The sequence below is a fragment of the Spermophilus citellus genome (assembly GCF_964194105.1).
Source record: "Spermophilus citellus genome assembly, chromosome: 8".
Lineage (NCBI taxonomy): Eukaryota > Metazoa > Chordata > Mammalia > Rodentia > Sciuridae > Spermophilus > Spermophilus citellus.
This window is the reverse complement of record NC_138189.1, coordinates 138,418,182-138,442,185: the sequence shown is the minus strand read 5'-3', so window position 1 is coordinate 138,442,185 and position 24,004 is coordinate 138,418,182. Positions and strand designations below refer to the sequence as shown.

At 38.8% G+C, this 24,004-nt stretch overlaps 1 protein-coding gene across 1 annotated transcript in view; it reads right to left on the bottom strand.

Annotated features, from left to right (window-relative positions):
* Positions 1-24,004, bottom strand: part of MGAT4D (MGAT4 family member D) — a gene marked incomplete at both ends in the record, with an annotated part of 67,912 nt that overhangs the window by 16,094 nt on the left and 27,814 nt on the right. The window contains 2 exons of the mRNA XM_081304384.1: positions 11,460-11,590; positions 21,867-21,981. Coding sequence (XP_081160510.1) covers positions 11,460-11,590; positions 21,867-21,981 — 246 coding nt within the window. The remainder of the gene's footprint in view (positions 1-11,459; positions 11,591-21,866; positions 21,982-24,004) is intronic.

Below are 24,004 nucleotides of genomic sequence, written 5' to 3'. Positions count from 1 at the left end.
AATTATTGTGTTGTGGTCTATTTGACTCTTGAACTTGAGGAGAGTTTGTTTTATGAACGTTGCAGCTCCATTGTTGGGTGCATACAAATTGATGATTGTTATGTCTTGTTGGTGGATGGTTCCTTTTAACAGTATATAGTGACCTTCTTTATCCTTCTTGATTAACTTAGGTTTGAAGTTGATTTTATTCGATATGAGTATGGCCACTCCTGCTTGCTTCCGAGGGCCATGTGAGTGGTATGATTTTTCCCAACCTTTTACCTTCAGCCTGTGTATGTCTTTTCCTATCATATGAGTCTCCTGAAGGCAGCATATTGTTGGATTTGTTTTTTTGATCCAGGTTACTAGCCTATGTCTCTTGATTGGTGAGTTTAGGCCATTAACATTTAAGGTTACAATTGAGATATGATTTGTATTTCCAGTCATGCTTCTTTATTTATTTATTTTAGTTTGGTTAGTTTTGCTTTTTGGTTATTTTCCTCCCCCTTTACTGAGATACTTCCTGCTGTTAGTTTTGGGCACTATTTTTCACATCCTCTTCTTGTAGTGTTTTGTTCAAAATGCTTTGCAGAGCTGGTTTTCTTGCTGCAAATTCTTTTAGCTTTTGTTTAACGAGAAAGATTTTAATTTCATTGTCAAATTTGAAGCTCAATTTTGCTAGATATAGTATTCTTGGTTGGAATCCATTATTTTTCAGCGTTTGAAATACGTTATTCCAGGATCTTCTCGCTTTCAAAGTTTGTGATGAGAAATCTGTCGTTAACCTAATTGGTTTACCCCTGAAAGTAATCTGCCTCTTTTCTCTCGTAGCTTTTAATATTCTCTCCTTGTTCTGTACGTTGGCTATCTTCATAATTATATGTCTTGGAGTTGGTCTATTATGGTTTTGAATGTTTGGGGTCCTGTAGGCTTCCAGGATTTGGCAATCCATTCCATCTTTCATCTCTGGGAAGTTTTCTAGAATTATTTCATTTAATATGCTGTCCATTCCTTTGGTTTGAATCTCTGTGCCTTCTTCTATCCCTATGACTCTCAGATTTGGTTTTTTTATGACATCCCATATCTCTTGAATAGATTGCTCGTGGGATTTAAGCATCTTTTCTGTGTTGACTATATTCTTTTCAAGTTGATAAACCTTGTCTTCATTATCTGATGTTCTGACTTCTACTTGATCAAGTCTATTTGTAATATTCTCGTTTCAGTTTTTAATTTGGTTTATAGTTTCCTGTATTTCTAGGATTATTGTTTGATTTTTTTTTAAGATCTCTATCTCCTGGTAGAGCTCGTTCTTTGCCATTTGAATTTGTTTGTTTAATTCATTTTCAAAATATATTTTTATTTCTTGGACTTGCTGTCTCATGTCTTCTCTAATATTCCTTTCCATTCGAGTTAGGTATGCCTTGAGTTCTTTCCCTATACCTGTTTCTGAAGTTTCTATTTCCTCCTGTAGAATTGAGTAGTCTTGCATTTTTTTTTTTTACATTTTTTTTATTGGTTGTTCACAACATTACAAAGCTCTTGACATATTATATTTCATACATTAGATTGACATGGGTTATGAACTCCCAATTTTACCCCAAATGCAGATTGCAGAATCACGTCAGTTACACATCCACAATTTTACATAATGCCATATTAGTGACTGTTGTATTCTGCTACATTTCCTATCCCCTACTATCCCCCCTCCGCTCCCCTCCCATCTTCTCTCTCTACCCCATCTACTGTAATTCATTTCTCTCTTTGTTTATTTTCCCATTCCCCTCACAACCTCTTATATGTAATTTTGTTTAGCAATGAGTGTCTCCCTTCATTTCCATGCAATTTCCCTTTTCTCTCCCTTTCCCTCCCATCTCAAGTCTCTGTTTAATGTTACTCTTTTCTTCCTACTCTTCCTCCCTGCTCTGTTCATACTTGCTCTCATTATATCAAAGAAGACATTTGGTATCTGTTTTTTAGGGTTTGGCTAGCTTCACTAAGCATAATCTGCTCTAATGCCATCCATTTCCCTGAAAATTCTATGATTTTGTCATTTTTTATTGCTGCATAGTACTCCATTGTGTATAGATGCCACATTTTTTTTTATCCATTCGTCTATTGAAGGGCATCTAGGTTGGTTCCACAGTCTAGCTATTGTGAATTGTGCTGCTATGAACATCGATGTGGCAGTGTCCCTGTAGCATGCTCTTTTAAGGTCTTCAGGGAATAGTCCGAGAAGGGCAATAGCAGGGTCAAATGGTGGTTCCATTCCCAGCTTTCCCATGAATCTCCAAACTGCTTTCCAAATTGGCCGCACCAATTTGCAGTCCCACCAGCAATGTACAAGTGTACCCTTTTCTCCACATCCTCGCCAGCACTTGTTGTTGTTTGAATTCATAGTGGCTGCCAATCTTACTGGAGTGAGATGGTATCTTAGGGTGGTTTTGATTTGCATTTCTCTGACTGCTAGAGATGGTGAGCATTTTTTCATGTACTTGTTGATTGATTGTATATCCTCCTCTGAGAAGTGTCTGTTCAGGTCCTTGGCCCATTTGTTGATTGGGTTATTTGTTATCTTATTGTCTAGTTTTTTGAGTTCTTTGTATACTCTGGATATTAGGGCTCTATCTGAAGTGTGAGGCGTAAAAATTAGTTCCCAGGATGTAGGCTCCCTATTTACCTCTCTTATTGTTTCTTTTGCTGAAAAAAAACTTTTAAGTTTAATTAAGTCCCATTTGTTGATTCTAGTTGTTAACTCTTGTGCTATGGGTGTCCTATTAAGAAATTTGGAGCCCGACCCCACAATCTGTAGATCGGAGCCAACTTTATCTTCTATCAGACGCAGAGTTTCTGATTTGATATCAAGCTCCTTGATCCATTTTGAGTTAACTTTTGTGCATGGCGAGAGAAAGGGATTCAGTTTCATTTTGTTGCATATGGATTTCCAGTTTTCCCAACACCATTTGTTGAAGATGCTATCCTTCCTCCATTGCATGCTTATAGCCCCTTTATCAAATATAAGATAGTTGTAACTTTGTGGGTTAGTCTCTGTGTCCTCTATTTTATACCATTGGTCCACCCGCCTGTTTTGGTACCAGTACCATGCTGTTTTTGTCACTATTGCTCTGTAATATAGTTTGAAATCTGGTATCGCTATACCGCCTGATTCACTCTTTCTGCTTAGAATTGCTTTTGCTATTCTGGGTCTTTTATTTTTCCATATGAATTTCATGATTGCTTTATCTATTTCTACAAGAAATGCCGTTGGGATTTTGATTGGCATTGCATTAAATCTATAGAGAACTTTTGGTAATATCGCCATTTTGATGATGTTTGTTCTGCCTATCCATGAACAGGGTATATTTTTCCATCTTCTAAGATCTTCTTCTACTTCTCTCTTTAGGGTTCTGTAGTTTTCATTGTATAAATCTTTCACCTCTTTTGTTAGGTTGATTCCCAAGTATCTTATTTTTTTTGAGGATATTGTGAATGGAGTGTTTTTCCTCATTTCCATTTCAGAAGTTTTGTTGCTGATATACAGAAATGCCTTTGATTTATGCGTGTTGATTTTATATCCTGCCACTTTGCTGAATTCATTTATTAGTTCTAGTAGTTTCTTTGTAGACCCTTTTGGGTCTTCTAGGTATAGAATCATGTCATCTGCAAATAGTGATAATTTAAGTTCTTCTTTTCCAATTTTTATGCCTTTAATTTCTTTCGTCTGTCTAATTGCTCTGGCCAGTGTTTCGAGAACTATATTGAATAGAAGTGGAGATAGAGGGCATCCCTGTCTTGTTCCGGATTTTAGAGGGAATGCCTTCAACTTTTGTCCATTCAGAATGATGCTAGCCTGAGGCTTAGCATAGATAGCTTTTACAATGTCAAGGTAAGTTCCTGTTATCCCTAGTTTTTCTAATGTTTTGAACATAAAGGCATGCTGTACTTTGTCGAATGCTTTCTCTGCATCTATCGAGATGATCATATGGTTCTTATCTTTAAGTCTATTGATGTGGTGAATAACATTTATTGATTTCCGTATGTTGAACCATCCTTGCATCCCAGGGATGAATCCTACTTGATCATGGTGCACTATTTTTTTGATGTGTTTTTGTATTCGATTCGCCAGAATTTTATTGAGGATTTTTGCATCTAGGTTCATTAGAGATATTGGTCTGTAGTTTTCTTTCTTTGAGGTGTCTTTGTCTGGTTTCGGGATCAGGGTGATGTTGGCCTCATAGAATGAATTTGGAAGAGCTCCCTCTTTTTCTATTTCCTGAAATAACTTGAATAGTATTGGTATTAATTCTTCTTTAAAGGTTTTGTGAAACTCCGCTGTATACCCATCCGGTCCTGGGCTTTTCTTGGTTGGTAGTCTTTTGATGGCTTCTTCAATTTCATCTATTGATATTGGTCTGTTCAGATTGTCTATATCCTCCTGACTCAGTCTGGGCAAATCATATGACTTAAGAAATTTATCGATGTCTTCACTATCCTCTATTTTATTGGAATATAGATTTTCAAAATAATTTCTAATTGTCTTCTGTATTTCTGTAGCATCTGTTGTGATATTGCCTTTTTCATCCCGTATGTTAGTAATTTGAGTTCTCTCTCTTCTTCTCTTCGTTAGCATGGCTAAAGGTCTGTCGATCTTTTTTATTTTTTCGAAGAACCAACTTTTAGTTTTGTTAATTTTTTCAATAGTTTCTTTTTTTCAATTTCATTAATTTCCGCTCTGATTTTAATTATTTCTTGCCTTCTGCTACATTTGCTGTTGTTTTGCTCTTCCTTTTCTAGGGCTTTGAGTTGGAGTGTGAGCTCATTTATTTGTTGGTTTCTTCTTTTTTTGAGGAATGACCACCAGGCGATGAACTTTCCTCTTAAAACTGCTTTCATTGTGTCCCATAGATTCCGATATGTTGTGTCTGTATTTTCGTTTATCTCTAAGAATTTTTTGATTTCCTCCTTTATGTCTTCTGTAACCCATTGATCATTCAGTAACATATTGTTCATTTTCCATGTGATGTAGGATTTTTCCTTCCTTCTTTTATCATTGATTTCCAGTTTCATTCCATTATGATCAGATAAAATGCATGGTATTATCCCCACCCCTTTATATTTACTGAGGTTTGCCCTATGGCATAATATATGGTCTATTTTTGAGAAGGATCCATGTGCTGCTGAGAAGAAAGTATATCCATTTGATGATGGTTGATATATTCTATATAAGTCAGTTAAGTCTAGGTTATTGATTGTGGTATTGAGTTCTATAGTTTCTTTATTTAACTTTTGTTTGGAGGATCTGTCCAATGGTGAGAGAGGTGTGTTGAAGTCTCCCATAATTATTGTGTTGTGGTCTATTTGATTCTTGAATTTGAGGAGAATTTGTTTTGTGATGTCGCAGCACCATTGTTTGGTGCGTAAATATTGATAATTGTTATGTCTTGTTGGTGAATGGTTCCTTTTAACAGTATATAATGACCTTCTTTATCCCTTTTGATTAACTTAGTCTTGAAGTCGATTTTATTCGATATGAGGGTGGCCACCCCTGCTTGCTTACGAGGACCATGTGCGTGGTATATTTTTTCCCATCCTTTCACCTTCAGCCTGTGTATGTCTTTTCCCATCAGATGTGTCTCCTGGAGGCAGCATATTGTTGGTTTTGTTTTTTTAATCCATGATACCAGCCTATGTCGCTTTATTGGAGAGTTTAAGCCATTAACATTCAGAGTTACTATTGATATGTGGTTTGAACTTCCATCCATGTTTGATTGTTTATCCTTTTTTAAAAAAAAAAAATTTAGTTTGTCTCTCCATGATTGTCTTTCCCCTTGCCCTCTGTCTTTACTGAGGCACTTCCCACTGATGGTTTTGGTTATTGTTTTTCATTTCTTCCTCGTGTAGTGTTTTGCTCAAAATGCTTTGCAATGCTGGTTTTCTGGCTGCAAATTCTTTTAACTTTTGTTTATCATGAAAGATTTTTATTTCGTTGTCATACCTGAAGCTTAATTTTGCTGGATACAGAATTCTTGGTTGGCATCCATTGTCTTTCAGTGTTTGAAATACATTGTTCCATGACCTTCTTGCTTTCAGTGTCTGTGATGAAAAATCCGTGGTTAACCGTATTGGTTTACCCCTAAATGTAATCTGTCTCCTTTCTCTTGTAGCTTTTAATATTTTCTCTTTGTTCTGTATATTGGATATCTTCATAACAATGTGTCTTGGCGTTGGTCTACTGTGATTTTGTGTGCTCGGTGTCCTGTATGCATCTTCAATTTGTATATCTGTTTCCTTTTTTATTTCTGGAAAGTTTTCTGTAATTATTTCCTTCAGCAAGTTTCTCATTCCCTTGGTTTGAATCTCTGTACCTTCTTCTATCCCGATGACTCGTAAGTTCGGTTTCTTAATGTTATCCCATAATTCTTGGATGTTTTTCTCGTGATTTTTTACCAGCCTTTCTGAGTTGGCTAGACTCTTTTCAAGATGGTGTATTTTGTCTTCATTATCTGATGTTCTGGTTTCTACTTGCTCCACTCTGTTAGTGATACTCTCAATTGAGTTTTTAATTTGGTTTATCGTTTCCTTCATTTCTAGAATTATTGTTTGATTATTTTTTATAGTCAGAGGTGGTGCGGGTCCCACAAGCGGAAATACCGCTCCCACCAGGGCTGACTGCTGAGGCCTCTTGCACCACCTACGGGAAGTGGATACCAGAGGGCAAGTAAAAGCCGCTGAGGATTCTCAGCCCCAAACTCTACAAGCTTAGGGTCTGAGGGAATGGCAAACTGGAAGAGTGTGCCCAGTCGTTCATGAAAACAGGGCTCCCGGGAGCAGCAGACTTGGCGTGTAGCCAGTATTGTGGTGAGAGGGGCCTGGCTAGAGAAAAAGTGGGAAGTGACTAGGCACAAGAGGAGGCCCTAGACACTCAGGATTGGAGACTCGCCCAGTCTGGGAAGAGCTGCTGCACAGTGATTGGTTCCCGCGTATTGACAGGAGAAACTTGACCTGGTGGGCACAGCGCCATCTACTGGAAGAGAAGTTAATCAAACTCTAAGACTGCATTTATTAGGTTTTTTTTTTCTTTTTCTTTTCTCCTTTTTTTTTTTTTAATTTAGGTTTTTCTTTCATTTTCATTTTTTTCTTTCTTGTTGTTTTATTAATTTTTTTTTACAAAATATTTTTTTAAATTTTTTTTTCTACTAATTTTAACTTAAATTTTTTTAATTATTATTATTATTTTTTTAATCTTTTTCTTTTTTAGTTCCTATTCTTTTTCTTCTTTAGTCTTCTCATTTTTCTTATCCCCCCTTTTTTCTTGAATTCTACCTGCCTACTCTCATTCTCTTTAGAGACTTCTTCCCTTCCCTTCAAATACCTTTCCTCCCAAGCATCAAACTAATTTATAGGAGTAAACAGTAACTCAGCAGTCAAACAGAACAAGAAACAACATGAGCAGCTTCAAAAAACAAGGAAGAAAAGGAGTACAAACAACGCAGGACAGCCTAAATATTCAGGAGGACCTAGAGTCATCAGAAAAATGGTCATATAAAGAACTCAAGGAACACCTAAGACAGATGGAATGGAACCTTAAAGAGGATACAAGACAGCAAATTCAAGCAGCGAAAGAACACATTGAGAATGCATTTCACAAACAGATAAAAGAAGAAGTTAAGTATCTTTATCAGGAGATTGAGTAGTCTTGCATTGTTTGTAATCCTTTTTTCCCTTGTTTTCTCATGTTGTCCACGTTACTTTCCAGCTCTTTTTGATTGTCGTGTTTCTGCTCTCCTCTATAGATTTGTTTTGTTTCTGTATTACTCTGATGTCTCTCCTTTGTGTTGTTGAAGTATGACTGCTAACGTGGATTCCGCTGGGAAGGAATTCTGACGTTCGAGCTCCAGTGACGACACTACTCTGCTATGATGGGCCCCAGTCTCCTTGCCGGGGTGCCCTAATTGGGGGGTGTGACTGGACTGTCTCTGTGTGGTTTCAGCTCCCGGTCGTGGCAGGCGGGTAGACTCCAGCCGCCCAGTATCACAGGCCGCGGACAGGTGATCCGTCACCAGCGGGAGGGCGTTCTCCTACCGCCCAGTTACGCGGGCAGTGGGTGAACTGTCGCCGGCGGGCCTGCAGTTTACCGCTGCCCAGTCGCGAGGGCCTTGCCTCTAGGCTCCTGGTTTCTCCTGCTAGCCTTGGTTTCTCCTGCTAGACCAGATTTCCCCTCAGTGATGATTCTCGGCAGTTCAAACTGTACTCTGTGCCTGTTTTGTTGTTGCAATCTGTCGGAGAGTGGCGGTGGATACTTCAGCTCTCCAAGATGGTGGCCGCTGGTTACCTTAGTGGAGTGTCTCTTTTGGGGGGTGGGGCTGTACCGCTTCCGTCCCCGTCAGCAATCCCGAACTCAGCCCGGGGGTCAGTGCGGGCTTGGGCTTGGCTGGTGGGATACCACCGTGTCGCAGCCACTTAATTCCCTGCTGACTGGTTAACCCCTTCTCTGGGGCGCCACGCCTTCTGTAGCCTCGGGGCAGGCCGCGCGTATCAGACAGCCTGGATCTCCGGGGTCACACCGTTGGCTTTTGGGATCCCCGGCAGTCTATGGTTTTGATTTTTTCTGCTTGCCCCTCCCCCAGCGCTGGCTAGACAGGTTTTGTTTTGGCCGCTGATGGGAGGGGGGGGGTTGAGGGTCAGGTGCCTCTAGCTCTCCTTTAGTCTTTATGCAGGCTCACTCTGATAGTCCCTCCCCCTGAAAGTCTAGGAGAGATTTTAAGCGAAATCCCCCTATGTATGGGGGCTGAGCTGGGTGACACACACCTGTTTGTTGTTGCAATCTGTCGGAGAGTGGCGGTGGATACTTCAGCTCTCCAAGATGGTGGCCGCTGGTTACCTTAGTGGAGTGTCCCTTTCTTTTTTTTTTAAATAACACATTTACTCAGATGAATTTCTACTCAATACCGAATGTTGGAAAACATTGTATTAACGGATCATTTTTATAACTATAACAATTTAATGATCTAGAGTTAACTCAGTTTGAAACTACATCAGATAAAACTGGTTGAGGAGTTAAAATGTAACAAGTATGACAATATTTGTTAAGCCATTAATACAGCTCTGGTGGGAATGTATTGTCAAATGTGACTTCCCACCAGGACACCCCAAAGAGCCTGCTGGTAAAGTCAACCTGCATGAATCACATATGGCAGTAAGGAAAGCCACAATCCCAGGGAGTCCTTGTAGTATCTGGTCAAATCTTTTGCCATTTTTTAATTTTATTGTTGCTGTGTTTGTGAATTCTATGTATATATTCTGAATATAAGTCCCTTGCTGGATATGAAATTTATCAATACTTTCTTTTACTCTGTGCTCTCTTGTCATTCTCTTAACAGTATCTTTTACAACACATAAGTCATTTATTTTTTTCACTTGGATGAAGTCCAAGTTTCTTTCTATTTCTATTTGACTGAGAGATTTTTATCATGAGTAGATGTGGAATTTTGTCAAATAATTTTTTGGCTTTTCTTCCTTAGAATCTTAAATGGATAGATTATATTGTATAGTTTTCAAATATTAACCCAGTCTTGTATTCATAAGATAAGTAGCAATTGGCACATGTGTTACTCTTTTTATGTACTGCTGGATTCAATTTGCTATTTTTTGGTTGATAATTTTATATTGATATTTATGAAAATATTTGTCTTTGTTTTTTGTTTTGTTTTGTTTTGATTTTTGGCATGATCTTTGCCTGGTTTTCATGTCAGGGTAAAATGGGTTGGGATAATTGCCATTATTTCTTCTTTCAATGTTTAGATAAAATTCATTTTTGAGACAATCTGGACCTGTAAATTTCTTTCTCAGAAGGTTTTTCATTGTTAATCTAATTTCTTCAGTACATATATTACCATTCAGGTTGCCTACTTATTTCCGGATGAGTTTTGGTAGTTGCAAATTGTGATGAATGGTTCATTTCATTTAAGTTGACAAATTTATAAGAATAGAACACTTTGTAGTGTTCCATGTTTATCCTTTTAATGTGTGTGAAGTAGTCATGATATTCTCCTTCATTCTGATATGGTAACTGTGTCTTCTTTTTTGTCAGTTGTTAGAAATGTATCATTGTTCTTCACAGAACTAGCTTTTGGTTCCATTAATCTCCATTGGGTTGTGCTCTTATTGTTTTCTGCTCTGTCATTGTTTGCTCCCCACTGCTTGCTTTATTTTGCCCTTATTTTTTACTTTATTAAGACAGCAGCAGATGTTAATGTGAGAGTTTTCTTCTAAGATTTAGATGTGATGCTATAAATTTTTCTCTAATGTGTTAGTTGGGTGCCACAAATATTGATACACTGTATTTTCATTCAGCTTAAATAATTTTCTCATTTCCTTTGAGGCATCCTATTTCACCCTGTTTATTTGAGAAGAGTGTTGCTTGCTTCCCATACATTTGAGATTTTACTTATCTTTCCATTATGATTTCCAATTTGAGTGTGCTGTGGTCAGAGCATACTTTTTTATTATTTCAATTTAAATGTGATAGGCTTTGTTTTATGACTTGAGATGTGACTATTTTGGTGACTTTTCTACGTGTATTTTAGAAGAACTCATTTTCACTATTGTTGGGTATAGTGGTTTTTAAATATTCATTAAATCTAGTTGGTAGCTGTTGTTGTTCAGTTCTTTGCTCTCCTTGCTGGTTTTTGTCTGCTTAGAGGAGAGTATTAAAAATCTCCAACTATATTTGTGGATAAATATATTTCTCCTTTCAGTTCTGTTAGATTTTACTTCATGTATTTTGATACTCTCTAGTTGGATGCATATTCTTTTAGGATTGATATGTCTTCTGGGTGAACTTAGCATTCAGCACATAATATCTTTCTTGATCTCTTTGGGTTTTGTTGGTCTGAAGTCCACTTTTGTATTAATGTAGCTATTATTACAAATTTCCTTTGATTTGTGCATGCATCATATATATTTTTTCATGTGTTACTTTTTTTTTTGAGACAGCTCTCACTAATTTACTTAGGGGCTTGCTAAGTCGCTGAGGCTGGCTTTGAACTTGTCATCCTCCTTCCTTAGCCTCCAGGGTCACTGGGCATACAGCATGCACCACAATGTCCAACTTCCATGTATGACTTTCAATCTATACCTTACATTTGAACTGAGTATAGACATTGACTGTTGTATAATTTAAAAAGTTCTATTATGATGATCTCCTAATTGGCATATTTTGTCCATTTATATTTAATGTAAATACTGGAATGTTTGCATTTATATCTACCATTTTTTCCCCATTTGCTCATTCTATCTTTGGCTCTGTTTCCACTTTTCACAGCATTTTTGGTTTATAAGTACTTCATTAGTTGTGCAAAAATATTGGTAAAAACATTGAGTATCAAGTTTAAAAAATTGATTTGGGTTTGTAAACAAATTTTAGGTAATTACATAAGACAGTGTTTTCTTAAAATAATTGGTATTTATAAAGAAATACTCACAAAATTTTCTGCTGGATCACACATCTTTACATGAAATATGGTCTCCAAGAGCAAGTCTATGGGTTTATCTTTGTAGAACATTAGAAAAAAATGTACAAAGCCAGGCAAGTCCTCAGTTCTAAACAGTTTTCCTATAGATAAAAGTAAATAAATACAAATAATTCATAAATAGTTGTCCATTCCATTAAACATGGGAAGACAGCAACTATAAAAACTTAAATATAACCTATTCTTTAGAAGTCAAGTTTAAAGCATCAATGAAGTTGGAAGATGAGAAAGTAAAATATTATATCTGCTTAAATATTGATTAAGGGTTACCAGTTCTGAAGAAAAGAGGGTAAGCTGGTTTAGATTCACTGATACTCTCAGGAAATCTGTTTTGATATCTAGTACAAATTGGTTGTCCAAAATGAAGTGAAAGATAAGTAAATGGAGTGGAGAGTACAAGAACTGTAATCTCTTACTGAACTTTGTACCAACTGTGATTTTTTTTACCTGACTTTTGTAACATTTTATCCATCTACTGCCTACTTACCTTTAGTACTTAATTTTTATTAAAATACCGTATTATTTTGATATTTGAGCACATTATTTGATTTTTTAATATTAAGATTCTTAAAGATTTACTATGTTTAAAATATGATTTTATCAGGTCTAATTACTTTTTTCTAATATACTGCATCTTTAATTTTAAAGTGAAATAAGAGGAATAATATTCAGTTAAATGGTCACTTTATTCATGCAAAATACATTTAACCAATTAATAAGCATGATCATAGGATGCAAGCATGTTTCAATTTTCCTTGAAACTTGGATTTTTGTGGGTGATTTAATTATATGGCTATATCTTAACTTTTGGCACTCATTTACATATTAGCCAAAGCAAGGGATTCGATAACAGGAAGAGTTAATTCATTTCCTCATCTGCTGATAGCATGCTGTAAAATTCTATTTATCAGGTTCATGTTTTTGGTAAATAATAAATAACAGAATTTTCATCACAACAAGGCAAAAACCTACACAAAGTTAAGCCTCAGTAAGACTTTGGTGTCATGTCCAGTTTATAATATGTGGTGATTAATGTAAATACCCTGTGCTTCTTGCACTTGAAGTTCTTGACACAGAAAATTCTTTGAGAATATTAAATTCTCAGAGTAATACAACGAGATTATTTCCTCTTGAAGTTTCTCATCAGGTATTATGTTTACCTATGATATTTTTCTTATTTTAGCCAAGGCTGAGTAAAAACCTCTGAAGTTTAAAATGTTGTGGAAACTTTGGGGAAAGCAATGTGATCAAGTAAGTATATAAAGAACAGATTGACCTTACTTGCCTCCCAATGGCAAATAAATAAAGACAAATGTTGACAAGCACATGATCCCCAGAAACAAGACCTCTAGAGCACTTATGAGAGCATCAACTACAGAAAATCTGTAAAGCAATCAGCTGTATTTGTCCTTAGCTATTCCTCACCACAGGATACAGGTCCTTTCTTTTTTTGTCTCTGATAGTAAAAAATTTATAACAATTAAGGTCTGCCACTCAGGGAGTGGGTAAATCAAATGGATTAACACTCAGCATACATGCAGCAGTAAAAATAAATAAGTAAATAAAGAGAATGGACATAAAGCAACATGTTGAGAGTTTAAACATCTAGATTTGTCTGGCACAGTGTATGCCTGTAATTTCAGAAGCTCAGGAGGCTGAGGCAGAAGGATTACGTGTTCAAATACAGCCTCAGCAATTTGGTGAGGATCTAAGCAACTCAGTGAGACTCTGTTTCAAGATAAAAAATAAAAAGGGTTGGGAATGTGGATCAGTGGTAAAGCACCCCTGAGTTCAATCTCTAGTACCAAAAAAAAAAAAAAAAAAAAAAAAAAGAAAAAAAAGAAAGAAAGAAAATCTAATTTTGAGGAAAAATGTAAGGGAAAGAAATAGGCTTTTGTTATTACTAGTTATGTAAATTTACAACAGGTACAAACAAGAGAAGCATCAAATATTTTACATAGATATGTGCAGATTTGTAAGTGAATCTCAACATGTTAGAATGAAAAGCTCTAGGGGGTGGGGGAAAATGAGAGCAGGGATTAAGGATAAAAAAAAGTAAGAGAGGGTACCTGTATGAATCAGTAACATCAGGCACTGTGAAATGAGTCCTGTTATTCAACTCGCTGCCTTGGGGTTCAAAAGGAACAGAAGGGTAGAAAAACGGAAGGTGGAAAGAACATAAGGAAGAAAAAAGAAAGTCTATGGAAGAATTGTTTAAAAAAAAAAAATTCACCCGGCTGGGTGTGGTGACGTGCACCTGTAATACCAGTGACCTAGGAGGCATAAGCAGGAGGATCCCAAGTTCAAGGCCAGACTTGACAAATTAGCAGGACCCTGTCTCAGAATTGGGGGGGGAAACAGGGTTATAGCCCAGTGGTAGAGCACTTGCCTAGTGTGTGCAAGGCCCTGGTTCAATCCCCAACACCACCTCAATCACATTATGGGTAGTTTAAGGAAATTTTCTGTGGTAGGTATAGTTCATATCATATTCCTATATTGTTAAAGAATGATGGCTTTATCATACTGGGAATTGCAGAGATAAAACTCCTTTCTGTAGAACTTTGTTCTTTGATATTCAAAATTTTGGGGGAGAAAGGTGGCGGGGGGCGGGGGGGGGAGAGGGGGTTTGAACCCAGGCCCTTAAACATGCTCTTCCATCGGGCTATACCTTTGGCCCCTCGGTATTCTCCTATGTAAAAAAAAGAAAAGTAGGAGTGTGGAAGATGGCGGCGAAGGGAGTGCATCACTCCCGTGTACCGCATCACTGTTCGGAAGAATGATGAGTTAGAACAGCTAAAAACTATCTTGTCAGGAATTTCTAGCAAAACTGGGGTGCTCCAAAACCTAGTGGAAGGATTTTCATTGCACGAGGATCAGCTACAGGGGCTCAAATGGGAGCGATTTGTCCGCACGGAGGGTCACGCCGCTTATTCAGCAAATCACCCTGTAGCTAGAATCTGCGGCACGCACTGGGAAGCAAGAGATAGCAACGCAAAGACACAGCGCTGCGGATTCTGTGGGCTCCTGCCAGCTGTGCAATCACGGTACACAGTGCTGAATTCTGGGTTTGAGACGGGGGAAGGAAGCCGTCCAGTTTGGTTCTCCACCGGTCAGACCACAGAGGAAGCCAGCGGCCACCATCTTGGAGAGTTGACGTCATCATCCCTGTTTTCGACTGATCGCAGCTCATTCAACCATAGAACAGGTAATTTCAGGCTGCCATTCACCTGCGTGTCTCGCAGACAAATTACTCAGGCGCAATGCTAAAGAACCTGTGGAAACTGCTTCTTGGGGCCTGCTCCTATCAGAACATACACGGAGCCCGGGGCGGCCGAATTCTGGCTCCTGGAACTGCTCTGGCCCAGAGCTAAGGAGCCCGCGGAGGCTGCTTCTTGGAGCCTGCTCCTATCAGAGCATGCATGGAGCCCAGAGCGGCTGGGTTCTGGCTCCCGGAACTGCTCTGGCCCAGGGCTGAAGAACCCGTGGAAACTGCTTCTTGGGGCCTGCTCCTATCAGAGCATGCACAGAGCCCAGAGCGGCCGAGTTCTGGCTCCCAGAGCTGCTCTGACCCAGGGCTGAGGAACCCGCGGAGACTGCTTCTCGGTCCGGATCCTGCTGAGTGCTGTGGGGGCCAGAGGGGCAGAGCAGAGCTGCAGCCCGCATCCGGAACAGCCCCAGCGACCCGCCGGCGTGGTATCACTTCACCCCAACTGCAGTGGGGGCTGAGCAGAGCTGCCGCCCGAGCCCGCAAGGTAGGCAGACCACCGGCTGATCGGCGGAACGGGCCCAGCGGCCTGCCAGCGTGGTAGACACGTCACACCAATGGGAGTAGGGGCAGAGCAGGGCCGCCGCCCGCGCCCGGAGTGGGCCTAGCGACCCGCCGGCGTGGTATCACTTCACCCCAACTGCAGTAGGGGCCAAGCAGAGCCGCCGCCTGAGCCCGCAAGGTAGGCAGACCTGCGACCGACCAGCGGGACAGGCCCAGCGGCCTGCCGGAGTGGTAGACACGTCACACCAATTGGAGTAGGGGCAGAGCAGAGCTGACGCCTGCACCCGGAACAGGCCTAGCGACCCGCTGGCTTGCTAGACACGTCCCACCAATTGGAGTAGGAGCAGAGCAGAGCCGCTGCCCGCGCCCGGAACAGGCCTAGTGACCCACCGGCGTGGTATTGCTTCACCCCAACTGCAGTGGGGGCCGAGCAGAGCTGCCGCCCGAGCCCGCAAGGTAGGCAGACCTGCGACCGACCAGCGGGACAGGCCCAGCGGCCTGCTGGCGTGGTAGACACGTCACACCAATTGGAGTAGGGGCAGAGCAGAGCTGCTGCCCGCACCCTGAACAGACCCAGTGGCCCGCCGGAGTGGTAGACCCGTCACACCAATTGGAGTAGGGGCAGAGCAGAGCCGCCTCCCGCGCCTGGAACAGACCCAGCAACCCCCCAGTGTGGTAGACACGTCACCCCAATTGGTGTAAGGGCAGAGCAGAGCCACCGCCTGCGCCTGCAAGGTAGGCAGACCTGCGACCGACCAGCAGAACAGCCCCAGGGGTCCGCGGGCGTGGTAGACACATCACACCAACTGGAGGAGGAGCACAGCCGCTGCCCACCCTGCAAGGGAGACTTTTCAACTATACAAGAGTAATATAAATATATAGGGGGAAAATTTCAAAAACACAACAGTTTCACCAAGCAGAAAGAAACGCAAGCAGTAAGAAACGACAAGGAAAGAAAGGACCACAAGGAATGCAGGTCAACTCAACTTTAGAAGAGGTAATAGCTGCAGCAGATGGAATGTCAGATAAAGAATTCAGGATATATACGCGTCAGATGATCTGGAGTCTCAAGGAAGACATTAGACAGCAAAATCAGTCAATGAAAGATCACTTCGACAATTAATTACATAAACAAATCCAAGAAGCAAAAGATCAACTATACAGGGAGATAGAGGTAATAAAAAACAAACAAACAGAATCCTAGAAATGCAGGAAGCAATAAACCAACTTAAAAACTCAATTGAGAATACTACCAGCAGAGTAGAACACTTAGAAGATAGAACATCAGACAACGAAGACAAAGTATTTCAACTTGAAAAGAACATAGACAGCTCAGCAAGACTGTTAAGGAACCATGAGCAGAACATTCAAGAAATATGGGACAACATAAAGAGACCAAACTTAAGAGTCATTGGGATACAGGAAGGTATAGAGGTCCAAACCAAAGGAATGAGCAATCTATTCAATGAAATAATACGAGAAAACTTCCCAGACTTGAAGAATGAGACAGAATCCCAAATCCTAGAAGCCTACAGGACACCGAATGTGCAAAATCATAAGAGATCCACACCTAGACACATTATAATGAAGATGCCCAGCATACAGAATAAGGAGAGAATTTTAAAAGCTACAGGAGAAAGGAAGCAGATTACATTTACGGGTAAACCAATCAGGATAACAGCTGATCTTTCAACACAGACTCTGAAAGCTAGAAGATCCTGGAATAACATATTTCAAACTCTGAAAGAAAATGGGTTCCAACCAAGAATCGTGTATCCAGCGAAATTAAGCTTCAGGATGGAAGATGAAATTAAAACCTTCCACGATAAACAAAAGTTAAAAGAATTTGCAGCTAGAAAACCATCTCTTCAAAACATCCTTGGCAAAACATTTCAGGAAGAGGAAGTGGAAAACAACAATGAAAACCAACAGTGGGAGGTAGGACAGTAAAGGGGGGAAAATAATCAAAGAGGAAAACAAACCATGTTTAGTAACATAAATAAACAAATATGGCTGGAAGAACAAACCATATCTCAATAATAACCCTAAATGTTAATGGCTTAAACTCACCAATTAAGAGACACAGGCTAGTAGAATGGATCATAAAACAAGACCCAACAATATGCTGCCTACAGGAGATGCATTTGATAGGAAAAGATATACATAGACTGAAGGTGAAAGGCTGGGAAAAATCATATCACTCATATGAACTTCAGAAACAAGCAGGAGTGTTCATACTCATATCAAATAAAATAGATTTCAAGCCAAAGTTAATCAAAAGGGATAAAGAGGGACACTACATACTGCTCAAGGGAACCATACACCAACAAGACATAACAATCATAAATATATATGCCCCAAACAATGGTGCAGCTATGTTCATCAAGCAAACTCTTCTCAAGTTCAAGAGTCTAATAGACCACCATACAATAATCATGGGAGACTTCAACACACCTCTCTCACCACTGGAAAGATCTTCCAAACAAAAGTTGAATAAGGAAACTATAGAACTCAATAACACAATTAATAACCTAGACTTAATTGACATATATAGAATATACCCCCCAACATCAAGCAGTTACACTTTTTTCTCAGCAGCACATGGATCCTTCTCAAAAATAGATCATATATTATGTCACAGGGCAACTCTTAGACAATATAAAGGAGTAGAGATAATACCATGCATCTTATCTGATCATAATGGAATGAAACTGAAAATGAATGATAAAAGAAAGAAGGAAAAATCATGCATCACTTGGAGAATGAACAATAGGTTACTGAATGATCAATGGGTTATAGAAGACATCAAGGAGGAAATTAAAAAATTATTAGAGATAAATGAAAACACAGACACAACATATCGGAATCTATGGGACACATTGAAAGCAGTTCTAAGAGGAAAATTCATTGCTTGGAGTTCATTCCTTAAAAAAAGAAAAAACCAACAAATAAATGATCTCATACTTCATCTCAAAATCCTAGAAAAAGAAGAGCAAAACAACAGCAAAAGAAGTAGAAGGCAAGAAATAATTAAAATCAGAGCTGAAATTAATGAAATTGAAACAAAAGAAACAATTGAAAAAATTGACAAAACTAAAAGTTGGTTCTTTGAAAAAATAAATAAAATTGACAGACCCTTAGCCATGCTAACAAAGAGAAGAAGAGAGAGAACTCAAATTACTAGCATACGGGATGAAAAAGGCAACATCACAACAGACACTTCAGAAATACAGAAGATAATCAGAAATTATTTTGAATCCTTATACTCCAATAAAATAGAAGATAGTGAAGGCATAGATAAATTTCTTAAGTCATATGATCTGCCCAGATTGAGTCAGGAGGATATAGACAAACTAAGCAGACCAATATCAATTGAAGAAATAGAAGAAACCATCAAAAGACTACCAACTAAGAAAAGCCCAGGACCGGATGGGTATACAGCAGAGTTTTACAAAACCTTTAAAGAGGAACTAATACCAATAGTTTTCAAGCTATTTCAGGAAATAGAAAAAGAGGGAGAACTTCCAAATTCATTCTACGAGGCCAACATCACCCTGATTCCTAAACCAGACAAAGACACTTCAAAGAAAGAAAACTACAGACCAATATCTCTAATGAACCTAGATGCAAAAATCCTCAATAAAATTCTGGCGAATCGGATTCAAAAACATATCAAAAAAATTGTGCATCATGATCAAGTAGGATTCATCCCTGGGATGCAAGGCTGGTTCAATATACGGAAATCAATAAATGTTATTCACCACATCAATAGACTTAAAATTAAGAACCATATGATCATCTCGATAGATGCAGAAAAAGCATTCGACAAAGTACAGCATCCCTTTATGTTCAAAACTCTAGAAAAACTAGGGATAACAGGAACATACCTCAACACTGTAAAAGCAATCTATGCTAAGCCTCAGGCTAGCATCATTCTGAATGGAGAAAAATTGAAGGCATTCCCTCTAAAATCTGGAACAAGACAGGGATGCCCTCTCTCACCACTTCTGTTCAACATGGTTCTCGAAACACTGGCCAGAGCAATTAGACAGACGAAAGAAATTAAAGGCATAAAAATAGGAAAAGAAGAACTTAAATTATCACTATTTGCAGATGACATAATTCTATACCTAGCAGACCCAAAAGGGTCTACAAAGAAACTATTAGAGCTAATAAATGAATTTAGCAAAGTGGCAGGATATAAAATCAACACGCATAAATCAAAGGCATTCCTGTATATCAGTGACAAATCCTCTGAAATGGAAATGAGGAAAAACACTCCATTCACAATATCCTCAAAAAAAAATAAAATACTTGGGAATCAACCTAACAAAAGAGGTAAAAGACTTATACAATGAAAACTACAGAACCCTAAAGAGAGAAATAGAAGAAGATCTTAGAAGATGGAAAAATATACCCTGTTCATGGATAGGCAGAACTAACATCATCAAAATGGCGATATTACCAAAAGTTCACTATAGGTTTAATGCAATGCCAATCAAAATCCCAACAGCATTTCTTGTAGAAATAGATAAAGCAATCATGAAATTAATATGGAAAAACAAAAGACCCAGAATAGCAAAAACAAAGCTAAGCAGGAAGTGTGAATCAGGCGGTATAGCGATACCAGATTTCAAACTATACTACAGAGCAATAGTAATAAAAACAGCATGGTACTGGTACCAAAACAGACAGGTGGACTAATGGTACAGAATAGAGGACACAGAAACCAATCCACAAAACTTCAACTATCTTATATTTGATAAAGGGGCTAAAAGCATGCAATGGAGGAAGGATAGCATCTTCAACAAATGGTGCTGGGAAAACTGGAAATCCATATGCAACAAAATGAAACTGAATCCCTTTCTCTTGCCATGCACAAAAGTTAACTCAAAATGGATCAAGGAGCTTGATATCAAATCAGAGACTCTGTGTCTGATAGAAGAAAAAGTTGGCTACTATCTACATACTGTGGGGTCGGGCCCCAAATTCCTCAATAGGACACCCATAGCACAAGAGTTAATAACTAGAATCAACAAATGGGACTTACACAAACTAAAAAGTTTTTTCTCAGCAAAAGAAACAATAAGAGAGGTAAATAGGGAGCCTACATCCTGGGAACAAATCTTTACTCCTCACACTTCAGATAGAGCCCTAATATCCAGAGTATACAAAGAACTCAAAAAATTAGACAATAAGATAACAAATAACCCAATCAACAGATGGGCCAAGGACCTGAACAGACAATTCTCAGAGGAGGACATACTATCAATCAACAAGCACATGAAAAAATGCTCAGCATCGCTAGCAGTCAGAGAAATGCAAATCAAAACCACCCTAAGATGCCATCTCACTCCAGTAAGATTGGCAGCCATTATGAAGTCAAACAACAACAAGTGCTGGCGAGGATGTGGGGAAAAGGGTACACTTGCTCATTGTTGGTGGGACTGCAAATTGGTGCAGCCAATTTGGAAAGCAGTATGGAGATTTCTTGGAAAGCTGGGAATGGAACCACCATTTGACCCAGCTATTCCCCTTCTCGGTCTATTCCCTAAAGACCTAAAAAGAGCACGCTACAGGGACACTGTTACATCGATGTTCATAGCAGCACAATTCACAATAGCAATTCTGTGGAACCAACCTAGATGCCCTTCAATAGATGAATGGATAAAAAAATGTGGCATCTATACACAATGGAGTATTACTCTCCATTAAAAAATGACAAAAATCATAGAATTTGGAGGGAAATGGATGGCATTAGAGCAGATTATGCTAAGTGAAGCCAGCCAATCCCTAAAAAACAAATGCCAAATGTCTTCTTTGATATAAGGAGAGTAACTAAGAACAGAGTAGGGACGAAGAGCATGAGAAGAAGATTAACATTAAACAAGGATAAGAGGTGGGAGGGAAAGCGAGAGGGAAGGGAAATTGCATGGAAATGGAAGGAGACCCTCATGGTTATACAAAATTACATACAAGAGGAAGTGAGGGGAAAGGAAAAAATAATACAAGGGGGAGGAATGAATTACAGTAGAGGGGGTAGAGAGAGAAGAGGGGAGGGGAGGGGAGGGGAGGGGGGATAGTAGAGGATAGGAAAGGCAGCAGAATACAACAGACACTAGTATGGCAATATGCAAATCAATGGAAGTATAACTGATGTGATTCTGCAATCTGTATACGGGGTAAAAATGGGAGTTCATAACCCACTTGAATCAAAATGTGAAATATGATGTCAAGAACTATGTAATGTTTTGAACAACCAACAATACAAAAAAAAAAAAGAAAAGTACATCTTTTTCAGAGAGCTACTATGCCAGACTCTTAGCAACCACTTATAAATTTTTTTATACATAACTGTATATATGTTGATCTGCACATGTTTAGGGTATATCTAGAAAAAAAACTTTCGCTTAGGAAATGCTGAAATTCGGGTACTTGAACATGACTTTAGTATTAAAATAATAATATCTTTACAGGAATCATGCCATTCCTTTCCATTTTGTAACAAACTCTTTGACAAGTTGTTAAAAAGTTTTGAGACTATTGTGTGCTACAAAATCTTGATCCAACAAAATAAACCAATTGCTTACCTATGAATCCAAGTACTGAAAACTGAATATAAAACCAATCATTCGAAGTGATATTATGTAAAAAATCTGTCATTTTTGTGAAGTACATCTTTCTAGCTATGATATCATCTTCTAGCTGGAAAAAAATAAAACCAAAAGGGCATTACTTCAATGCTTCTATTGTATAAGTTATATTAACTTGAAGATAGAAAATACTAACAGTAGAATACACTGAAAATGGGTTTTATGAGTAATATTTAATTTTTAATTCCATTTACAACTAGTCAATTTCCATTCTCTGATTCTGAGACTAAACAGACCCAGGGCTATTTTTTTTTTCCTTTCCTAAATTTTAATCTATAACATTCAATTCAAGACCTTCTTGAAAGAGTCTGTCTGAATCCATTTTCATCCCCACAAACACTTCAGCTTCTAGGCTAAGACTGTCTGAGGTTGGGGGGCTCTTGTTAAAAGAAAAACTCCTTTAGACTGGCTGACTTTCTTCTTGTAGTTCTGAGGCTTGGAAGCCAATATCAAGGTGAGGGCAGATTTTGGGCCTGCTGAGGGATGGATCGTCAAACGCGGCATCTTCTGTGTGTCCTCACATGGTGGAAGGAACTAGCCAACTCTCTGAAGCCTTTGTCATAAAGGCACTAATCCCCATCCCCAGGGCTTCACCCCTATGATGTAATCACATTTTAAGGCGCCACCTCCTGATATCATCACTTGGGGGTTAAGGTTTCCGAACAGTAATTTGGGGCAGAGGTACACACATTTGAGCCTGACCAAGAGTAACTAGCCTTATGCTTGGGGTGATAAGTGCCATGTTCTATCTGCAGCTAGTACAGCTGGCAAAGAGGTGACAAAAAGGAACTGGGCATTCCTGTCCAGGCACTAAGGAACTCAAAAAGACCCTGTCTCTAAATAAAATACAAAATAGGGCTTGGGGATATTGCTTCGAAGTCCAGTACCCCTGAATTCCATCCTTGGTCCCCTCCTCCAACAAAAGAAGAGAGAGGGGGAGATGGAAATGAGAGTCTTCTTTTTCACTCAATATTTACTATGCATAATCCATAGATCAAAATTGCCCTCAAAATGTTCAGAAAAACGTGGAACTCCTCAGGCACACTAACCAGGGCACAAAATGGAGTTGTTTTTCAGACTGGAACGAGAACACTGACTGATCTTATGTTTCTATTACATTGCCACCAGCTGGGAATCAAAAGGGATTTTTTTTTCTTTCGGTAAAAGATTTTGTTTTTGGCCCTTGTCTAGCTTTCTCTCTACTCTCCAAAGATATTCTGAAAATAATTCTGACAAGTGCATATTGTTTACATACTTCTACTGGGAATCACAGCATTACCATTCAGTAATGTGCAAGGAATGTTGTGAACAACCAATAAAAAAATAATAAAATAAAATAAAAGAACAGAAACTAGGATTCAATAACAGAAAAAAAAGTAATGTGCAAGGACTGAGAGGGTACACACGATGTATGTTGTATTTTTACCAATATAATAAGGCACTACAGAACTGTACGACTCTCAAAGTGTGCGGTTTACAATGTCTGACATAACACAAGTGCTCAGGGCTGGGGTTGTGGCTCAGTTGTATAGTGCTTGTCTAGCACATGTAAGGTACTGGATTCAATCCTCAGCATCACATAAATAAAATAAAGTTATATAAAAAAAAGAGTATCTCATGCGTATTTTAAAAAGTGCTCAACATATATTTGCTGAGTATAGTAAAATTGTGGGCAGAGAAATATAGGCAGAGTAACTTCTATTTTTCCCCCCCAATTTTATATTTTCTCTTTAGTTTCATTCAGGTAACTCTAATTTCCTCTGTTACAGTCAACCCTGCAAGAATGTTAATATAGAAACAATTCAAGTTTCATTTTGGCATTTGGATATAATGATATGTTCTATTTTCTGGGTACCAACTAAGGTGGAGGAACACAACTGAGGAAATGTTTAGTTAGCTTTTTTACTGCTGTGACTAAATGACCTGACCAGCACAACGGTAGAGGAGGAAGAGTTTATTTGAGGGCTCATAATTTCAGAGGTCTTAGTCCATAGAAGGCTGGCTCCATTCCTCAGGGCTCAAGGTGAGGCTGAACTTCATGGTGGAAGAGTGCGGTGGAGGAAAGCAGCTCACAT